At 32.2% G+C, this 20,290-nt stretch overlaps 1 protein-coding gene across 8 annotated transcripts in view; it reads right to left on the reverse strand.

Moving 5' to 3' along the window:
• Nucleotides 1–20,290, reverse strand: part of SNX13 (sorting nexin 13) — a 157,096-nt gene that overhangs the window by 37,444 nt on the left and 99,362 nt on the right. For all 8 annotated transcript variants that reach the window (XR_004057995.1, XM_030932570.1, XM_030932568.1 and 5 more), the window contains 5 exons: nt 17,878–18,071; nt 12,844–12,948; nt 12,136–12,268; nt 7,763–7,800; nt 4,128–4,197 (listed from right to left, as the gene is read on the reverse strand). Coding sequence is in view for 7 of the 8 variants with exons in the window: in XM_030932570.1 (XP_030788430.1) it covers nt 4,128–4,197; nt 7,763–7,800; nt 12,136–12,268; nt 12,844–12,948; nt 17,878–18,071 (540 nt within the window). In the remaining variant the exon portion in view is untranslated. The remainder of the gene's footprint in view (nt 1–4,127; nt 4,198–7,762; nt 7,801–12,135; nt 12,269–12,843; nt 12,949–17,877; nt 18,072–20,290) is intronic.

Genomic DNA, 20,290 nt, shown 5'->3' on the forward strand with positions numbered 1-20,290 from the left:
GGATGTCACCAAAGGATAGATTCCCATCCTCCATACTCACATCCATAAGGTATTACATATAATGGCTAAAATACAAAATAAACTAAGTTTAGTATGACACTATCAATCACAAAGTGGTACCTATTACAATTCTCCTTCTTCCAAAGAGCTTTCTGTTACTACATCACTACATCATTACATTACTACATCTAGTGTTACCTCAGAGAGTAAAATTAGAATTTCTTAAATTTAATATAGAAAAAATAAACAAAATAATGTTTTGTCCTAGCCTTCACTCTTCAGTTGTATTATAATTTAAATCTTTTCAACTAAACAGCAACAGCCACGGGATAACATTTATCTTCTGGTAATTTTCTTTTTCTTTGATATGTTCAATAGTTCACAAGTGCAGTTTATTCTGGGGATTTTTTTTTCAAAGCATTTTCGCATTAATTTGCCACATATCAAGTCCGGTAATCTCTAAAATCAAAGCCTGTTCCCATTTTGTGCTAATCTTAACTAAGGAGATGCACTTTAAATCATTTTCTCTAACTTGTCTTTCTGAGGTTCCATTTCTTTATCTTTCTGCACTCTACAATTAGGTCTCCAAAAGTTAATATTGAGTCTCTTCTCATCTGTATCTGGCCTATTTCTTAATCTATCCTCTGATCTTTATTTTAATTACTGTATTTTTTTATCTCTAGAGTTCTATTTGGTTCTTTTTCATATTGTTTATTCTTGTCTTAGGATTTCTCTCTAGGAATATTTTTAACATACTTGTGGCCAAATCTATTAAGACTGCCTTCTCCAAGTTCACAGGATGCAAATTATCTGCTGGTTCTGTTTTCTTTCTCTTATTGTGGTTCATATTTCTTTCTGTTGCTATTAATTGCTTTCTGTAAGCTCATTTCCAGCTGGTTTTATTTCTCCCTGGGTGTTCTGAGTGCCCTCGGCTAGGGAAGCATTCACATTGAAAAGTGTCAAGTGTCATCACTCTAACTGCTGGTTTCAGTGGTTCAGAAATAATTTTAATACTAACTCTCTGGCTTGAGATCTTGTAGTACATAATCATCTGAGGACAGCTAAATCCGGACATACTCATGATGGGATGCAAGCTGGGCTTTCAATATTTTGTGGGTGACAGATATCATTTCCAATCATGATCTTGACATTTCTTGTTCTTTCTACTGATGGCAGGCTAAGTTTTCCTAGTTCTTCTTTGACATCGAGCTGCCCTTTGTGACTCTAGGCTTTATGTGAAGTACTTTGTTCCAGCCTCCCATGGCCTTGGCCCATCCTGCCTCTTCTAAATGTGAGGGCATGAAAATGCTATCAAAATCAAGATCCAGTCTTTATGCTACTATGAACCCCTTGCTTTAACACCCCTTCAATTCCTTGAATTTATTTTTCCTCATGGTATATGGCACCTGTAGTTTTTCCCCTTCAGCTATTCTTGTAATGATGTTTTCAGCCTTTCTATATGTGGAAGGCATGATTTCCCAGTTCAGACTACCACACTAACCAGAAGTCTAAAACTGATCTTGTAATAATGGATTACGTTGATTTGTAAGTGTGAATAAAAATGGTCAAGGTCTGGGGCTAATATTTTGCTATTTTGTATACAACTGGGAAGAAGAAGTTCAGTATAGCTTTTTGGTAAATTAATAACATAAAAGTTAGAACTCTATATTGGCAAGAGTAGTTGGACAGAAGCTCTTCCTGAACTTTCATAAAAATGTTTCTAAGATTTGCACTTTCTTTTCAAAATTGTCTTCATTCCCTTTCCATCTATTATCACTGTTTCTGATTTGACAAAATATATGACTAGAAGTAGACTTTGGACATCTTGCTCTATAAGTAGCACTATTATTCAACTGTTCCCCTCGTCCACTTATCTTTCTCTCAGAGACTTAAGCAAATCAAACAGCACAACACATTTTAATCACGTTAGAGAACCACCATTTCTCAATGGAGTTAGCATGGCAACAAGAGAATGGTTTTATCAGGTGTGTCCAAGATAGGTTTGGGAAAGGAAAATAGAAAGCAGAGGCCAATTAGGCAGCTAACCATAACCAATTAAAAATTAACAAGACCAAGAATAGCAAGAAACAAAAAAGGAGAAGAGATATAAGAAAGAATAATCAGAATTTGTCAAAAATCGATAGGCTTGGAAGATCACCCAGGGTGCATGCACAGTAGGAAAAATAATGAGGTAATTATAAAAAAAAAAAAAATACAAAAGGCATCAAGGTAATCTGACTTAAAGACAATGGGGTTACACACATTGGTTTTGTGAAGATGGTGATTTAGCTAGAAGCGTTTGTTTTTATTAGACCAATGTTACTCATAGCAGGTGATCTGCAAACTATTTGCTACTAATTTTTATTATGTAAAAAAAAGCACCAGAATGTAAATCAACTTCATTACTAATCATATTGTTTAATTTAGCCAATACTTTTTAAAGCAAGATTTCTCGATGAATGAAGGAAGCAATACACATACTAGATCACCATTCTTGTGTGTGTACTGCTTCCTTTCAGTAGCACTGGACTAGTCTATAAGCTCCTACTTTCTGAAATAAAGATGCTAAAAGATCTAGAATCAAAGAGACTCTGAAGTCCAGTTAGTAAAATAAGTATTTAATGAACCAACCAAATGTCTATCATGCATAATTACCAATGTAATTAATTAGTTCCATAACAACCCTATGAGTTATATATTATTATTATTACTATCCCATCTTACAGATAAGGAACTTAAGGTACAAGGAAGTTAAGGAACTCACTCAGGTTCACCAGCAGCTTTTTTTCTTTTTTAACTAGATCTTAATGTTGGATGGCTCACCCAACTATTAACTGGCAGAGCTGGGGTTTGAGCCCAAGCAATTCAGTAAAAAGGTGATACTCTTAACCACTATACTATGCTGCTTCTTCAGTATTTACATGATTCTCAAAAAGAAATAATTTTTTTTTTTTTTTTTTTGAGACGGAGTCTCGCTTTGTTGCCAGGCTAAAGTGCAGTGGTGTGATCTCGGCCCACTGAAACCTCCGCTTCCCGAGTTCAAGCAAGTCTCCTGCCTCAGCCTCCCGAGTAGCTGGGACTACAGGCACACATCACCATGCCCAGCCAATTTTTGTATTTTTAGTAGAGGCGGGGTTTCACCATGTTGGCCAGGAGGGTCTCGATATCTTGACCTCGTGATCCACCTGCCTCGGCCTTCCAAAAGTTCTGGGATTACAGGTGTGAGCCACCAAGCCCAGCCTGAAATAATTTCTTAAAAATGCCTAGCACAGTGCTTCCATACATTTTAAGAAGCTAATAAATACTTGTTTTATTCCAGAAATCTGGCAGGCAACAAATGTAAATTGAGACTTCAGTTCCAGTGAGAAGAAAATGGAAACGAAGATCTATTTTTAAAAGATACAAGTTAATGTCTTCTATACTATACTATACTATAAAATCTCTTCAGTGTCTAAAATGTAACCATGAAATTGAAATGAGGTATATACTTCAGTATGTAATATAACAAACACACTTCTATATTCTAAGAACAGTGAGAGGTCAGATAAGAAAACTATCATTATTTAATACTCATTAGTGTTATCTAATAACTCAATGGCAATGATGAAAACTGGTTATTTTTCCTGGGTTTACTAACAATTCTACATGTATGCTGAATGATCACAAAGCTTTAGAGGTTTCTCACCTCATTCAAGCACTTCTTAAAGTTCTGCAAGTTTCTATACCGGGGGCTTCATTTAACCCAGTTACCTAGCCTGACTTTGCATATATGAAAACTAATCCTGAACTAAGATCTCTCCAGAAAAGATTTAATGAGAATTATACAGACAATTATCAGCTGGACTCAAGCACAAAGAGGAAAAGAATGGTTTCAGAGTTTATTAGAAATAGTAAAACACTTAGAACATAAGCATTTTCAAATGTTGATAGTCACAATCTTAGAGAGATCAAATACATAAGCAAATAAATACAATATAATTTAATGAAGGACATGCTGTAGAAAAAAGTAACAAACATATGACTAGAGAACAAAAAAAAAAGGTTAGTAAAAATTAAGTGTGGAAAATTATTTAGGGATACAATAATACATAGTTTTAATGCAGTAATTATACTTCAAACTCTCTTACCAGTGTCTGAAATGTAGGCATGAAGTTGTACTGAGTCATCAGAAGACACATTTGAAAGGTCATCTAAAGACTGAGAAAAAAAAAAAATGGAAACAAATTTTTAAAATTTTGTAGGAAAAAAAGTATCAAAGAATTCTACATCATATATGCATTACAATTACTCATTTCCATGCATGTAAACTATATATCATTTGTATACCCTCCATCCCCTCCACACACAATAATCTTTTCCATTTAGGCTAACAGAAAAAAAGCAAAGATTAAGAAACAATAAAACAAAATAATTTAGTAATAAACTTATTAGATTATTTCTCCCTTAATTGCTTGTCCATCTACTGTAACTTGCTACTTTTCAATTATGGTCCTTATATGGCAAGAAAATCTAGATAAAAATAAAGTAGACATATTCTTATGTTAACATGTATGTTGAAATATACTAGAACCAGCTCTGTATTTTTAGCTTAATACTTTTGTTAATATAGAAATAATTTTTATACTTAATTCAGATTCCTTATCTATAAAATGAGAATACTACCTAAGTCAGAGAATTATGTGAAGATTAAATAAGACATGTAAGACATTTAGAAAACTGCCTAATATAACAAATGTTAGCTATTATTCTGATTATTTATTAAATGAGGTAAATCCATAGACTATGATAGATTTTAAATGATCAGTTTTCAAAAACAAGTCCACAAACATAAATGCCTATTGACTGACTCAAAACGAATCTTTTATAACTACGGCCTTTGGGTCTAAACTTTAAAAATGTTTTTGTCACGTATACATATATCCACACATACATAAAAAGGAATATAATCATATAATTAAAGCAGACTGCAGAGTTAACATGGCAGCCTGAAACTGCTCTGCCTAGCAAAGACTGCTTCCAAGGTTGTCCCCTGGATGGAATCTGGGAACTTAAATTTAGGGAAGATTCCTAGCATTCTCCAACCAGTAAGAGTGGTTTACCATACCTAAACTATCTATATAAGAAATGTTTATGCTGAACACCTGCTTTCCTTCTAGGAGTCTAGAATTTCGGTATGTGCTATGTAATCTGCCTCCAACAAAAAACCTGTACATTTAGTCTCCAATGAGTCTTCCTGATGGCAACATTTCACACGTGTTGTCTTGCTGATTTTGCTTTATAAACTTTCATGGTAAGAAATTCTAGACATGAGTAAGACTATGGTGTGTCCTGTGAGTTTTCTTAGCAAATCACTGAGCCTGGAAGTGGTCTTGAGGGCACCTAACATATATAATCTAGACATACTTCACGTATTTACATTATTCACACATTTCACATATTCATATAATTCAGATATATTTCACTCTTTAAAAATAATAGGATGTGAATGAGCTTTTGAGTCCTAATGTAATATATTACTAAAACAGTCATCTAAATGACTTAAATGCAACCATCCATATGACACAGTCACTTAAATTAAGGCAACTGCATTCTAAGAAGAAGGCCAAAAATGTATCTACTAAAAACTGATTGTTAAGAGAAGCAAAATGTGATCATTCTACGCAGATAATCCACAAGACTTCCCTGGTCAACTCAAATGGCAAAGACATCAAAGTAAATTAGATCTAGTCCATGCTCTACTATCAATACCTTGAGAGACTTTAACCATATCAACTACTTTCTCGGATTTCAGTTTTCCCAATGGTAAAATGGGGCTAATACCTACTCTACATCACTGTCAGGACATACTGTGAATGAAAATGCTTTGCGGAAAAAAAAAAAAGGATGCATTTATTTTTACGTGCTCAAGAAATCATTTTGATAGAAATAGCACAACCTTTACTTCAATATTTTTATATGAAAGATAGAAGACTCAGAGGAAATGGAATATTCTACCAAATTTGTATTTTCTACTATAACTTCTTCTAATTATAAGCCAGCACAGGTAACATAAAATAATCAAAATAATCTATTTTTTTTAAAAAAAAGCATTATTAATAATGGTAACCTTCCCTTGTAAACATTTAAAAAGGTAAATACACTTATCTCTTTAAACATGTTAGCATCTCATACTATGCAATCCAAAAGTTGTTAAAAAGGCTTTATGGAGAAATGTCTTTTTATCTCTTTTAAAATATGCAATTAGTAAATATTGTTTTCATTACATATGATGAAAACTTTGGAAAAACATTAGTTACAGTTATAATGCACGTAAATATCAAGTGGACTATAAAGTTGCAATTGGTAAAGTAATATTTACAAAACTACACTTGATTTAGAAATGTAGCAAAAGAGAATTGTGATTTCAAAACAAGTACATTAATGCTATATTGAAATAAGCACAATTTGTAGAGTACTCCTTAAGTTATGATTCTTAAACTCCTTGAAAGAAAGTGTTTTTTAACACTAAGACAAAAATTGAAAATTCAAATTTACTATGATAGTCATCAAACACAACCAAAACGGCACTAAATGCTTGTAACTTACTACCAAGCTACCAATGGCAAAATGAGTACAATACCAAACACATTAAATATCTCCTTTGTTTAGTATATTGGAATAAACTATTGTGATCTAGTTTATAATCTTTTCTATACAATGAACATTATTTTTAACACTTCCTTCAAGTTCTAGGAGCAATTCATTTTTGTTTAAAGCTCTGGACTACAACAAGTAAATGGTAATAATACCAAATGATTTAGGAAATATTTTAAAAGTTACAAAGTATCTGACAACCACAACAGATCTGCTTTAGTGTTTTACTAAAGGTTATAATACAGTAATGGAACATTTACTCAATAAGTTATTTTAGAAGTAAACATAAGACAACTAACCTCTAAAACATTAGCTATTATGAAAGGTCTAAAAGAAAAAGTAATGCAGGTAGGAGGAAAAACAAAACAAACAACACCTTACCTGTTTTTCCCCTCCTCAACCCAGCCAAACTGGACTGAAACCTTCATAGAACACTAATATTTCCTCCTAACAGCATCTTAGAAAAGAAGTTATTCAATGGCAAGGTTGGATATATAAGAGAACTAAAATGTTCATTATTTTACACTGTACCTTGAATATGTAAAATGCCAATGACAGTTGAGATTCTAAAAACATGTCATTCTAACTTCTAATCATTAAGGATGTAGTTGCTGTAAAACTGTCTAAACTTAATAAAAAAATTTTTTTGTTTACAATGACCTGAATTTGTTTTGGTGTAGACTATAAGAAATATCTATTTGGTTTTGGTTATCCTCACCAATTTTATATTTCTTTCTAAATACAAGAGGAGAAAAAACCTGATTCCAATATAAACATTTATGTGTCACAAACTTACTGCCTATCATAGCAATTTAGTAATCATAATTTAAACATGCTAAATATTGGAATTGAAAATAATGAAATCAATTTTTTACAAAATGCACTAAAGCAATTATGCAGGTTTAACCTAAACCAAATTTTTAAATAAAGATAAAATATAATTTTTAAGTTCTAATTCATGTATGTCTTATATGTGAACTTAGCATTTCTTTAAAAGCGTAATAACTTTTTACAACACTAAATTATGATTTGGGGCCTTCTTTATATATCACTTATTTACATACATTAAGGCTCGGCCTTTTACATTATTTTCAAGTCACTTTAATAAAGTACCCATAATAGTACTTACCAAATTTATGCTTCCTGTAGGAGACCCATTAAAAGATTCTGCAGGGGGGAAATTCAACTTAGTATACAGCAAAAAATTTTAAAACGGTTGCTTTATCTAAGGTTCAAACACCAAGAATGAAAGTCACATAAGCCAAGATATAACATAATAGTAAAAAAAAAAATAAAAAATAAAAAATAAATAAAATTGTGGAACACTCCCAAAAACTTGATCCCTTAAAGTTCTATGGTTTTCTAAGCCAGGCATTTAAGTGACAATATGGTATGTACTTGATAGCTGGCCAAAAATCAAAAAGGCATTAGTGTTCAGGAGAGTAATTATTAAATGTTTTTATTCTAATGGAATCAAATAAGTTGCCTAATACAATATAAGCATAAGGAAAACGCTGCAGAATGAGGCCCATTAGGAAACATCAGCACTATTCTCTAACTTCTGTCTCACTGGACTAAGAAAGATTACAAATAAAATCAGTCTGTAGTGTGAGGGAGAAACAGACTTATTTTTAATAGGTCTATTAAGTCCTCTTATTCTTGGTGGTAGATTTTCTTGAAAATACTAGAAGTCCAGATTTTTAAATCAATATATAACTAATAGATAAAAAGACACTTAAAACCGCTTATGCAATTCCATTTAATTAAAAAGCAACTGGGAAAAATTAATGTTAGAGAGTAAGTCAATTTTAGATTATTAACATTAAAATCAAGCAATAATCTTTTCCCTTAGGGTTTTATTATAAATCTAAGAAAATTAAGTTACCAATTAAGGTGTTTCTTTATTAAACACATAAACAAATCTATGGTAAAGCAATATTCATACACAGTTTAATATATGGTTTCTAGCACTTAAGAGGTTATGAATTTGGTTCTCTAAATGGGTCTTCAAAAAAGCAAGACTATTATTTCTACAAGGAGGCAGCTGATTTTGCCTTCCAAATGTATTCTAAATGCTCAAGAACATTTCTTGGTTCTTCAGCCCTTTGGGTCATAAAAAAAAATGGGAATTCACCTAGGATTATCCCTTGGTGATACTTAAAATGAGTAAAATAGTTTTCTATCCTCCTTATTCAATTATATGCCTCCTACCTCTTCTGTAGTCTGCCCACCTCTTAAATCTTCCCACCAAAGACAAGTCAAGTTAAAGGAGAATTTGGGATCAAAATAGGGCATAGTTTACTTTCTTGATCAACAATAAGAAGATCCAGAAATACAGTATAAAATCAATCTTGGTCGACATTTAATCAAGAATTGGATGACTACCTACAAATATTAGAAAACAAAAGAAAGCACTGTTCAACATGGTGAGAAAAACAACGTTGAGATTAAAACTTAAAAAGGAAAACATATTCATATAGTTTTAAAAGACTATGAAACTCTGTTGTAATAAAGGAGAAAACACCTATTTTTAAAATAATTTAATAACTAAAGAAAGTAATCATGAATAAACAGAAAGGGCAATGGAAGAAATGAGGAGAAAAAGAGAGAAGAGAGATAGTAAGCACAAGCAAGCCAACCAGCTAATTCTCTACCTACTGTTAAGTTTGGTTAAATAGGAATGAAATTTCTACTCAAGCAAAGAAAAACCACCAGAGGATACAGTACTATACCATATGATATGACTTGGCTCGTTAATTTTAGGCTCAAATGTAGACTACTTTTTAAAAAATCAGCTGCACATTAATCCCTAGATTAGATAATTATTTCAGAATGTCTAAAAGGTAGTCAAAATTTCAGAATGTCTAAAAAATGCATGTAGTGCTGAGTAGCTTAATTTTAAAAGTCAGAAAACTAATTTATAACAAAAAAATGTGGAAAGGCCTTTTTTTTTATTACATAATCATATAAAAAGAAGTATATTAGAAGCATTACTATTTGAGAAAGGTAAACCAGTGGCCTAAAACCTAAACACTGACAAAGACAACAGACAGCTGACAGTTATTGGCCCAGCATGGTGGCTCACGCCTATAATCCCAGCACTTTGGGAGGCCAAGGCAGATGGATCATGAGGTTAGGAGATTGAGACCATCCTGGCTAACATGGTGAAACCCCATCTCTATTAAAAATACAAAAAATTATCCAGGCGTGGTGGCGGGCGCCTGTAGTCCCAGCTACTCGGGAGGCTGAGGCAGGAGAATGGTGTGAACCCGGAAGGTGGAGCTTGAAGTGAGCCTAGATCACGCCACTGTGCCCGAGGCTGGGCGATGAGCGAGACTCCGTCTCAAAAAAAAAAAAAAAAAAACCTGACAGTTATTTTAAATAGTAATGTTTCATATTATACCCATCAGTCCACATACTTTTTTCAAATGGTTTCAAAAAAGGGATAGGTAATTTCACAGTATAAAACTCATCAATTAGGAAACAAAATATTAGACAGCAATGTCTTAGAAAGACAATAAGATATGTAAGTATATAATCTCAAACTACAATCAATGATTCAAATGTGAGAGGTTACTCAATGACTGATATATGAGAAGCAAATTTACTTCAGATCAAAACCAGTTCCAAAAAAAAAAAATTTAATATACTTCATGTTTCAAAAAAGTACAGTATACGATTTTAGGAAGTTTGAGATTGCTTATAGTTTGCTTCCAATAGCTGTACTGAAGACGACAGACTGGCTGGAAAGGTATCAGTGGAAGCTAAAAGTCCATTTAAAAGACTGGAAGGAGTTCTTAAATTGTAGGATCAAAAATTACTTCCACAGACTATATTGCTACTATCACCAGTTTAAATTACACGTTACTTAGAAGCCCACACAATTAGTTGGTTATGACTTTGTCTTCTCTCTTTCTGAGTCATATAGCAAATCTACTTCACAAATACTAAGAAATTTCTAAAACAGATAAAATTAGTATAAACAACAAAAACTTTTATGATAGTCATTTTAGGATGGTTGACACAGAGTTGCTATTGCAAATTTCATATAGTATCTCTATAAAAGAATATTTTTCAACAGAGACAGTAAGTACAGATATATACAACAAACTAGAGGTACATAAAATTTTACTATTCAACTTACAGAGAAGAACTCTATTCTTTTTTTAAAAATTTCCATAATTATGCAATCAAAATCAGTTAATAGATTATTCCAATTGTACACAAAAGTAAACTTGAAAGAGTATTAATTTAAAAACCCAAGGCATCAGATAAACCATCAAAACAAAAGTTACTAAATTTCAAATGTAAACTTCGGTAACTAGATTTCCTAGATTATTTAAAAAACAAAATCTCACTAGTGTAGACAGAGGGATAGGAGGTGGAAGAGAAGGGAGACTGGGAGACTTCCACAATAGAGGTATTTTTTTAAGCAGTGCTCATGACCTCGCTATTTTATCTCCATTCCCAAGTGTGCTTGTCCATAAAACCTGTTCATCAGTAAATGGTCACAACTGAAGTACTTTCTTAAAATACTCAAATCCTTCCCATTTACTTTTTATTGACCTCATTCATTTACTTGGTAGAACATACCAGAAAGATCATCAAACGTCAGATATTTAATTAGAGCTTAATACATAATTCTGAATTGAATCAGTTAATGATCACTGGGACTAAGAATTTGGAAACTTGTGTTCTAAAGACTATCCCTCCCACTATTCTTATATAACTCACTATTTACTAATAAAAATCAACACTTGTGTTTTACTTTATAAATCATTTCAAATGCATAATTCCATTTAAATCTAACAATGACTAATGTAAGATATTATGAGGATATTGTTCCAGATTTACCAACTCAGAAAAATGAGGCTTGAAGAATTTAAGTACTTGGACAACACATAGGTAGTAAGTGGTAGAATGGGAGTAAAATCTAAATATTCTGACTCTTAAAACATTTTTTTCACTATAACATGTTAATAGGTCTCATTATCCTCATTTGAAAAAATTGAAGGTTGGAATAAATGACTCTTGCGGCTTTTTCTAGCTCAAAAGTCTCTCATACTGTGTAGAATTTGGAAAAGTATACAATTAAAGATATTTAAAACTGTAGTTTTTTAATAATGCTTTATAGTTTATGATATACTGAGTCATTATTTATTGCATATTAAATCTTCTCAATAATTCTATAGTTAATCATGAATATTATTACTTACTCGCAAAAAGGAAACTGCCATAAAAATATTTTAGTGACTCACCTGAAGAAAACATTCTTCTTTAAGAATTCAAGGTTTCTATAGTTATATTCTAATCCATTATTAAATTTTCAACATTTTAATTTAGTACAGTCACTAAATTCTGTCATTCATTTGTAGATTTTTAAATATATTACAGTTTATATTTGGACTCTAATAACATTTTTAACTTATATAAAAGCTCTTTTGGTAAGCAGAATATATACAAATATATATGCATATATGTGTAAAATGGGTGCCACCATACCTCCATCCCCATCATCGGATCCTCTGAAACTAGGATCTTTTAACATGTCAAGCTCAGCTAACATGCGCACATAAAGTGCATTCTGTCTGAAGGAAGGATAAAATCTTTCATCTCGTAGCATCAATTCATATACCTTGGTGAAATAAATCAAGATATTCAACAATTAATACAGGTATGTGGTGATTTTTACGAAATACAATTTCACCAAAAGACACACTGAAGTCTTGCCATAATGTATCATAGTTACACGCTGTCAGCAATAAGACTTTTTCACAACAAATGATTTCCTCTGATCCCTCCAGTAACTAAATTATATTGAAAAAAATCCTATTGCAACGCAAGTCATAGACAGCATGTTCTGGGAAGTGTTTTCTGAGAAATAAGTACATGTAAAGGTTCAAGGCTCATGTTAAAATGAATTTGAAAGACGTGTTATCTATACAGCATCAATTCATCAAATTCTGAAACTAAAATATCTAGCTCTACAATCAAATTCAAATAAAACAACCCAACTTAAGAATTTTCCTCAGAAAATAAACGAAATAAACAAAAATACTGGTTTACATTTCTGGAATTGAGAAGTATAATTGCCATAGCTTATCTTTTTAATACCACTCTACTTTTAAAAAGTTTTAAAAACTAATTACATTACATAAAAGTATTTTTTCTCAAAAAAGATAAAATGATAAATGCTGTACATAATAATACCTTCCTTTGAATGTCATCAAAGATTTCAGGGGTTGGATCTTCATGATTCAAAGTATCTGCTAATTTTGCTACTAAATAGTCATCAACAGTAACTCTTGGAGATGCCTAACAGAGAAAAATAATAGTAATGATCTCTGTAATTTCTTAGTACAAGATGATACTTGATAGTATGATAATAATGGAATCACATTATTGAAAATAACTGGCAGGTAAGAATCACTAGTTTGTAAATGACGCCTTGACATTTAAGAAGGATGAAACAGGACTAAATCCTTCTCTTCCTCATGTACTACATAGCAGACTTGTAAACAAACACGGATTTAAATCTCGACTTTTGCCTAACAAGTTATCTCTCACTAAGCTTCATTTACCCCATCTGTAAAATGGAGATAATACTATATAAGGTTATTTAAGATTATTGTAAGGATTAAAAGAGATCTATATAAGATACATACCATAGTGTCTGGCACATAGGAAACATTGTCATTAGGAGTTAGTGTTTAGTACTCAGTAGTACAGATGTATATTAATATGACTGATGAACAAATAAAGAGATCTATATAAGATACATACCATAGTGTCTGGCACATAGGAAACATTGTCATTAGGAGTTAGTGTTTAGTACTCAGTAGTACAGATGTATATTAATATGACTGATGAACAAATAAGTGATTTCATTTATTATTTGACACTAGAGAATCCTTTTGAATGTCCTTTAAAGAGACTACTGTTATCCTAAATTTGGTTTTATAACCAATGCTGCAGCAAAGTTCCAGTGTGATATGGGGAAAGAAATCCTTAAAATTAATTCGTTTTAAGAACTTCTATTTCAAAGCATATAGCAACACAAATAACACAAGGAAATACAAAATTTGACATTTCAACTTCAAAAATTACTTTATTAAAAGAAAAAATGCTGAAAAGCTAGACATGTCAACAGCTTCAGCACATCAACTTTTGCATTTTTAGTTCTGAAAAGTCTGGAGAGTAAATGAGCCCTAGAGATAACTTTTAGAAAAACTAACAAAAAGTATTATTTACATAACTTCTCTAATTTATCCAATAAAATAAGGAACAGGTTGGATAAATCAAGAAAGGAAAAAAAAAAAGTAAACATCAGGGTATAAATATGTAGGAAAAGGGCTATACAACTTCTAATGCCCCATTGTCAATTCGACACTTTTGTTAGTAAACCTAAGTAGGTTGTGTGGTGGTTGTTTTTCTGAGTGGGATGCTTATTTGTTTTGTGTTTTGGGGGGTAGCAGAGTTGCCCCGAAATAAAAACAGGAGAACTAAACAGCTTCGAGTATGTAACAAATATTAGAGAGGAATATGATGTTACTTGGTTTTGCCCTTTCATCTGCCCTCTAAGCTCACTAAACTCACTTTTTAGGAAATAAAAAGGGTGAATTTGAAAAATAGTATTTTATAATTACTTAAACTTTACTTTTTCCTATATATCTCAAGTACACAGAATGGATTAAGCCCCATCTTTGGTATAGGATGACCAACACTTTTAGTGTACCAACGTGAAACACAAGTCAGGATCCCCTCTTCCAAAAAAAGTAACACAAAAATAATATTTATATGGCCAGGCATGGTGGCTCATGCTTGTAATCCCAACACTTCAGGAGGCCAAGGCAGGCAGATCCCTCGAGGCCAGAAGTTTGAGAACAGCCTGGCCCACATAGCAAAAACCCTGTCTCTCTAAAAAAATACAAAAATTAGCTGGGTGTGCGTGCATGCCTGCAATCCCACCTGCTCAGGAGGCTGAGGCAAGAGAATTGCCTGAATCTGGGATGCAGAGGGTGCAGTGAGATTGTGCACTCCAAACTTTATGACAGAGTGAGACTCTGTCTCAAAAAACAAAACAACAACAAAAAAGAAATATTTGTACACGTGTTATTACTTTAACGTGAAAATATAAAAGTGAATGTTTTCCCAAAATTATCTCTTAATGTGTATTCTTTACTTTTCTATTACAGAAATGTGATTATTTAAACAAACCAATAGGACTAGCTAAGAGAGGCAAATAATCTGTGTGAGACAAATACAACAATATGTAATTTACAATGTTTGTGACCTCTGATATACCATTAAACCTTTTTTAAAACTCTATTGGATACTTAAATGTTATAGGTTATATTGTTTTGTATTCTTAAAATATAGAAAGACTTTTTAAAAGGCAAATGTACATAAAAGCAGAATGTATGTGCAAAACAGGTATTATCTATATTTAACAAAAATAAATAATGACTTTTCTATCGAGTCCATGATGCAGTAGGATATTTTTGCTTTTTCTGTTTCCTTCTCTAATAATACTCTTCTGAACTGCCTGAAGCCTTCAGGACATCTTTTTATGCAGTGTTACCACTGAATATAGTCAAACATAAAAATTCACCTTGATTTTTAGATCTGCTCTTTTCAAGCCCACCTCACACTTATTTCTTGTGTCAATCCAATGTGAAGGATCAAGTTAAATAACCTTTTTTTTAAATTTTTTTTTTAAAACAGAGTATCGCTCTGTTACTCTGCTCACTGCAGCCTTGATATCCTGGGATCAAGCCATCTTCCTGGCTCAGCCTCCCAAGTAGCTAAGAATAGCCTTGTGCCACCAGCTCCAGCTAATTTTCTTTTCTCTTTTTCTTTTTGTAGATACAAGGTATTGCTATGTTGTCCATGCTGCTCTCGAACTCTTGGTCTCAAGCAATCCTCCCACCCTGGGCTCCCAAAGTACTGGGATTTCAGGTGTGAGCCACTGCGCCTAGCCTAAATATCCTTTCAACAAAATAATTTGGGCATGTAATAATTGGGATTTTGTTTATTAAAAACGGGTTTTTAAATGTGTAGAAATTTGATTTTGGTGCTCAAAAAAAAGTCCAAAAACCATATATATGGCTTGTTTGGTAGGTAGATCAATTGTTTGTCAATCAGGCCTTTTCCATCTATAAATTCATCACACAGCCTATCCATGCCTACAATGCTCATTTTTGAATACTTCGAAGCATGATGATGTTATCATAAGTTAAATCCCTTTATGAGGAAAAATGGTTTTTAAATAGACAAACTTTTGAAACTGAAGTTCAATTCCAGATAAATTAGTTTTAGTAAAGAAATTTAGAAAATCCTGTTTAAGTTGGCTTTTCTGGTGACACATTTTTTTTTTAAATATTCAAGTAGTCTTATTTCAAAAACAGGAGTCATTCTGTTAACTATATGAGTTTTTACGACAACCTACATGTAACATCAAACAACTCAGGTCAGTCTGTCAACTCTTTTCTAGGCTGCTTTTGGCCTCATCAAAGATCACCTACCAATTTTAGAGAAACAGTATATAAATTTCTGTTTACTGTAAGCCTTTTCTCCATTTTCATTTAAAAAGTATTTCAAATTAGAGAAAAACATTTTTCTTGTCCTATACTTAAAAAAATGATTTTACCACAGACCAAGATTTTAGCATTTTTTCTATAGCCAGCAAAAATTAGACCTAATTAAGTGAATTATCTTTTCTATTTCTTGAGTTAGTGTGGCAATCTGTGTCTAAAAATTTGTCCACTTTAAGTTGTTTAATTTGTTGCCATAAAGTTGATCATAGTATTTGCTTACTCCTTTTAATTTCCGTAGGGTCAGGGTTCATGTCTCCTCTTTCATTTATGAATTTGGTTATCTGTGTCTCCTCCCATTTTTTCATGGCCAGTCTAGCTAAAAGTTTGTCAATATTGTTGATATTTTCAGAGAACCAACTTTTGGTTTTAGATTTTCACTATGGTTTTTCTGTTTTCTATTCACGATTCTCACAATAATCTTTGTTTTTTTCCTTCTGTTTGCCTTGGGTTTTCCATTTCTAGATTTTTAAGGTAAAAACTTAAGATTGTTGATTATAGATCTTTTATCCTACACATTTTTAGAGCTACAAATATTCTTCTAATCACTAAGTAGCTGCATCTCACGAATTCTGATACAATGCATTTTCATTCTCAATTAAAAATACTTTCTAGTTTCCTTGTCACTTCTTGTTGACTCAGAGGCTATTTAGAAATATGTTGTTTAATTTTCGATTATTTGGAGTTTCCCCAAATTTCCTTTTGTTGATTTCTAATTTGATTCCATTCTGATCAAAGAATGATTCCAATACTTTTAAATGGAGATGACTTTTATGGCCTTGCAAATGATTTATCTGGGAGAATGTTTCATGTGTTCTGGAAAATAATGCATATTTTGCTGTCATTACAGAAAATAGTCTATAGAATAATATACATATATTATATGTATTACAATATTACATATATTACATATATACATAAATTACAATATTAGAATTATATTATTAGAATATTACATTATTAGAATACCTGTATTCTATAAGTTCTAAAGCAATTCTATTCTATATATGTATTCTATACATTCTATAATAATCTATACAATTATATAAAATATATTCTATAGACACTACAGATGTATTACATTCTACAGAATTATAGTATCATATATATATTATTCTATAGGATTGAGTTACAGTGTTCCTGAAGTCTTGTACATCCTTGATGTTTTTCTAATTGTTTTATCAATTATCGCAAGTGGGGTATTGAAGTCTCCAACTATAACTGTTGAATTGTCTCTCTTACCCTTCAATTCTGCAAATTTTTGTTTCATTCATTGGGGGGCTGTTATTAAATGTATATATATTTAATACATACATTTAAACATACATACATTTTTTAAAAATATATATGTACTTTTTGTTTACTTTTGCATGGTTTATCTTTTTCTATACTTTTACTTTCAGCCTGTAGTGAATCTAATATGTGACCTTGAATCTTGATTCTGTCATTTAGTATTTGCATGACTGTGGACATGATAATTTGACTGCCTAAACATCAGAATCTTCACTTAAACGAGGATACAGACAGACAGGAAGATTGTTACAGATTAAAGGAAACAATGTTTTTGAGGTAGCCTGGCAGAAGCAATGGATTACAAAAATTATTAATAATACTGATAAAGAAGAAAACAGTAATCAAAAGAAACCCTCACCTTTTCTGATAAATACTGTTCATAAATTCCAACAGCAGCTGCTCTTAAAAGACCTTTGGTTTGGTTGGTTTGATGTTTTCCATCTCTCTGACGACTTAATAAAACTTCTAGCTGCTGTTGGGCGGTAACCCGGTATCCTTCCACTGTCATCCAAAAGAATAGATGTGCTTGACCTCCAGTTTGCTGCATGTAATCTACCAATCAAAAATCCATAATAACATAAATATTAGTGTCACACAATTTGGGGTCCATGTAGTTGTATGACAAGCAAAGAAGGATTAAAGTTTCAAGTGTTTAAAACTCCACATTTTGAAAATATTTTAGCAAATCCCTGAGGTGAAAATATAGTTGTAAATTAGTTATGCTAAAACAACAGTTATGTTAAAAACAAAAGTGAAGGAATATATTTCATAATTTTTTAAATCCCACTTTTCATGATAAAATCTCTAGTGAATAAATTTGTTACATAAAACATTCAACATTTGTTCTCAATAAAGACTGTTATAATATGAATATTTCTAGACATATTTTTAAAATGACTCAACAAACCACATATTTATATTTTTATCACAAAAATGAAAATGTATAGAGGTTTACTGAAAATGTCCTCCAGATAAAAGCAATTCTAATGTAATAGCAGTAAAATCTAAATTAAAAATATATATATTAAAATGGTATAAAAACAAAATCCCTCATGTACACATGAACAAAAATGATACAAACAGGTTTTATACATTGTATGTTCCCAATAAAGTACTCTTTCTCAATGAATTTTAATTTGCATTAGAATCTCCTAGAATTTATTTTAAAAGCAGTTTGGTAAATGCACATTAGTTTTGATAACTATTTCCTTCAAAACAAAATAAAGCCCTACCTCCATGGTTTCTAAAGAAAAACATTTCAGAGAATAAAGAGAGGACTGAATTTGGCATGCAAAATATTAACTACTTAAAATTTAATAATATTTAAAATTCTTAAAAATTTCAAAGAAGATGTGGGAGTGTGAAACACCAGAATTCTATCTCTCCACCTCCACAGCAAGTGCAATGGCAGAATCTGATGTAACTAATTTGGAACTCCGGAATCTACTGAAGATTTGCAACATTTAGGGGAAGGCTTGGGAAGTAAGCTCTGGTTAATTTCAGTTCATTTCAGCTCTTAGCACAACTGCAGCTACCCATTCCCCACTCCCAGACCCCTAGAACAAGTAGCTATGCATGCCCTCCAGAATTAGTTTGTACACAGCAAGCAGGAATCAGGGTGGACAAAAAACAACTTGTCCTTCAAATATTCAGAATCTAGGCTCTGACAGCACACTGCTGCTTCTGATCACAGAGGTGCACACAAATAGGCAGCCTTTGTTGTTGCATATCTCTTGATTGGTCCAAGCCCCTTTCCTTCCTGCTGAAGTAACGAGCAAGGTATTTAGAAGACTGGCACCCTTTCTCCCTTGACTCTCATAGTTTTATCTTTTTCTCCCTTTGGGAGCCATGCATTAAAAATGAGGACATTCAAAAGCAACCACATATGTGGGAAAATTAGAAAGTGACTATACCTGCCCAGGGAAAAGCACAAGCTCAGAATAGTCTTGAGAAGACTTTAAGTTTATACCTCAGGCTGATCCTTAGCATAGACAGCCTACATATTAAAAACAAAAACAGTAACAACAATAAAGAACAGCAAACCCTAAGGAAAGGGAAGAAAGTGATTTCCAGAGTTACTACATTATTAGATTCAAACAGCCAGTTATTCATACACACACACACACACACACACACACACACAAACACACACACACACACACACCCCACAAGGCACACAAAGTATGTGGCAAGTGTGGCCCATTCAAAGAAGAAAAAAAGTCAACATACATCAACAGAAATTGTCCCCAAAAAAGACCTAACGGAAGATCTACTAGAAGAAGAGTTTAAAATAACTACCTTAAAGATGCCCAAAAGACTAAAGAAGGATGTAAAGAAAGAAAACAATCTATGAACAAAACGGAAAGATCAATAAAGAGATAGAAAACCTAGAAGAAACCAAAATAAAATGATGGAGGTGAAAAGTACATAACTAAAATTAAAAATGCACTAAAGGAAATTTAAGGTAGATTTGAACAGGCAGAGGAATCAGCAAATGTAAGGATAGAATAATAAAAGTTGTAGATTCGAGAAACAGAATGTAAAAATATAAAGAAGAGTAAACAGAGCCTAAGGTACCTGCAGGACCAAGTTACATGTGGGAGTTCTATAAGGAGAAGAAAGAGAGAAACAGGCAGATCATATTTGAAGAAATAACTGAAAATTTCCCAAATTTGAAGAAAGGCATGACTATAAATATCCAAAAAGCTCAACAATCTCCAACTAAGATGAATCCAAAGATATCCACATGGAGACACATTATAATTCAACTT

Source organism: Rhinopithecus roxellana, chromosome 6, assembly GCF_007565055.1.
Source record: "Rhinopithecus roxellana isolate Shanxi Qingling chromosome 6, ASM756505v1, whole genome shotgun sequence".
Classification (NCBI taxonomy): Eukaryota; Metazoa; Chordata; class Mammalia; order Primates; family Cercopithecidae; genus Rhinopithecus; species Rhinopithecus roxellana.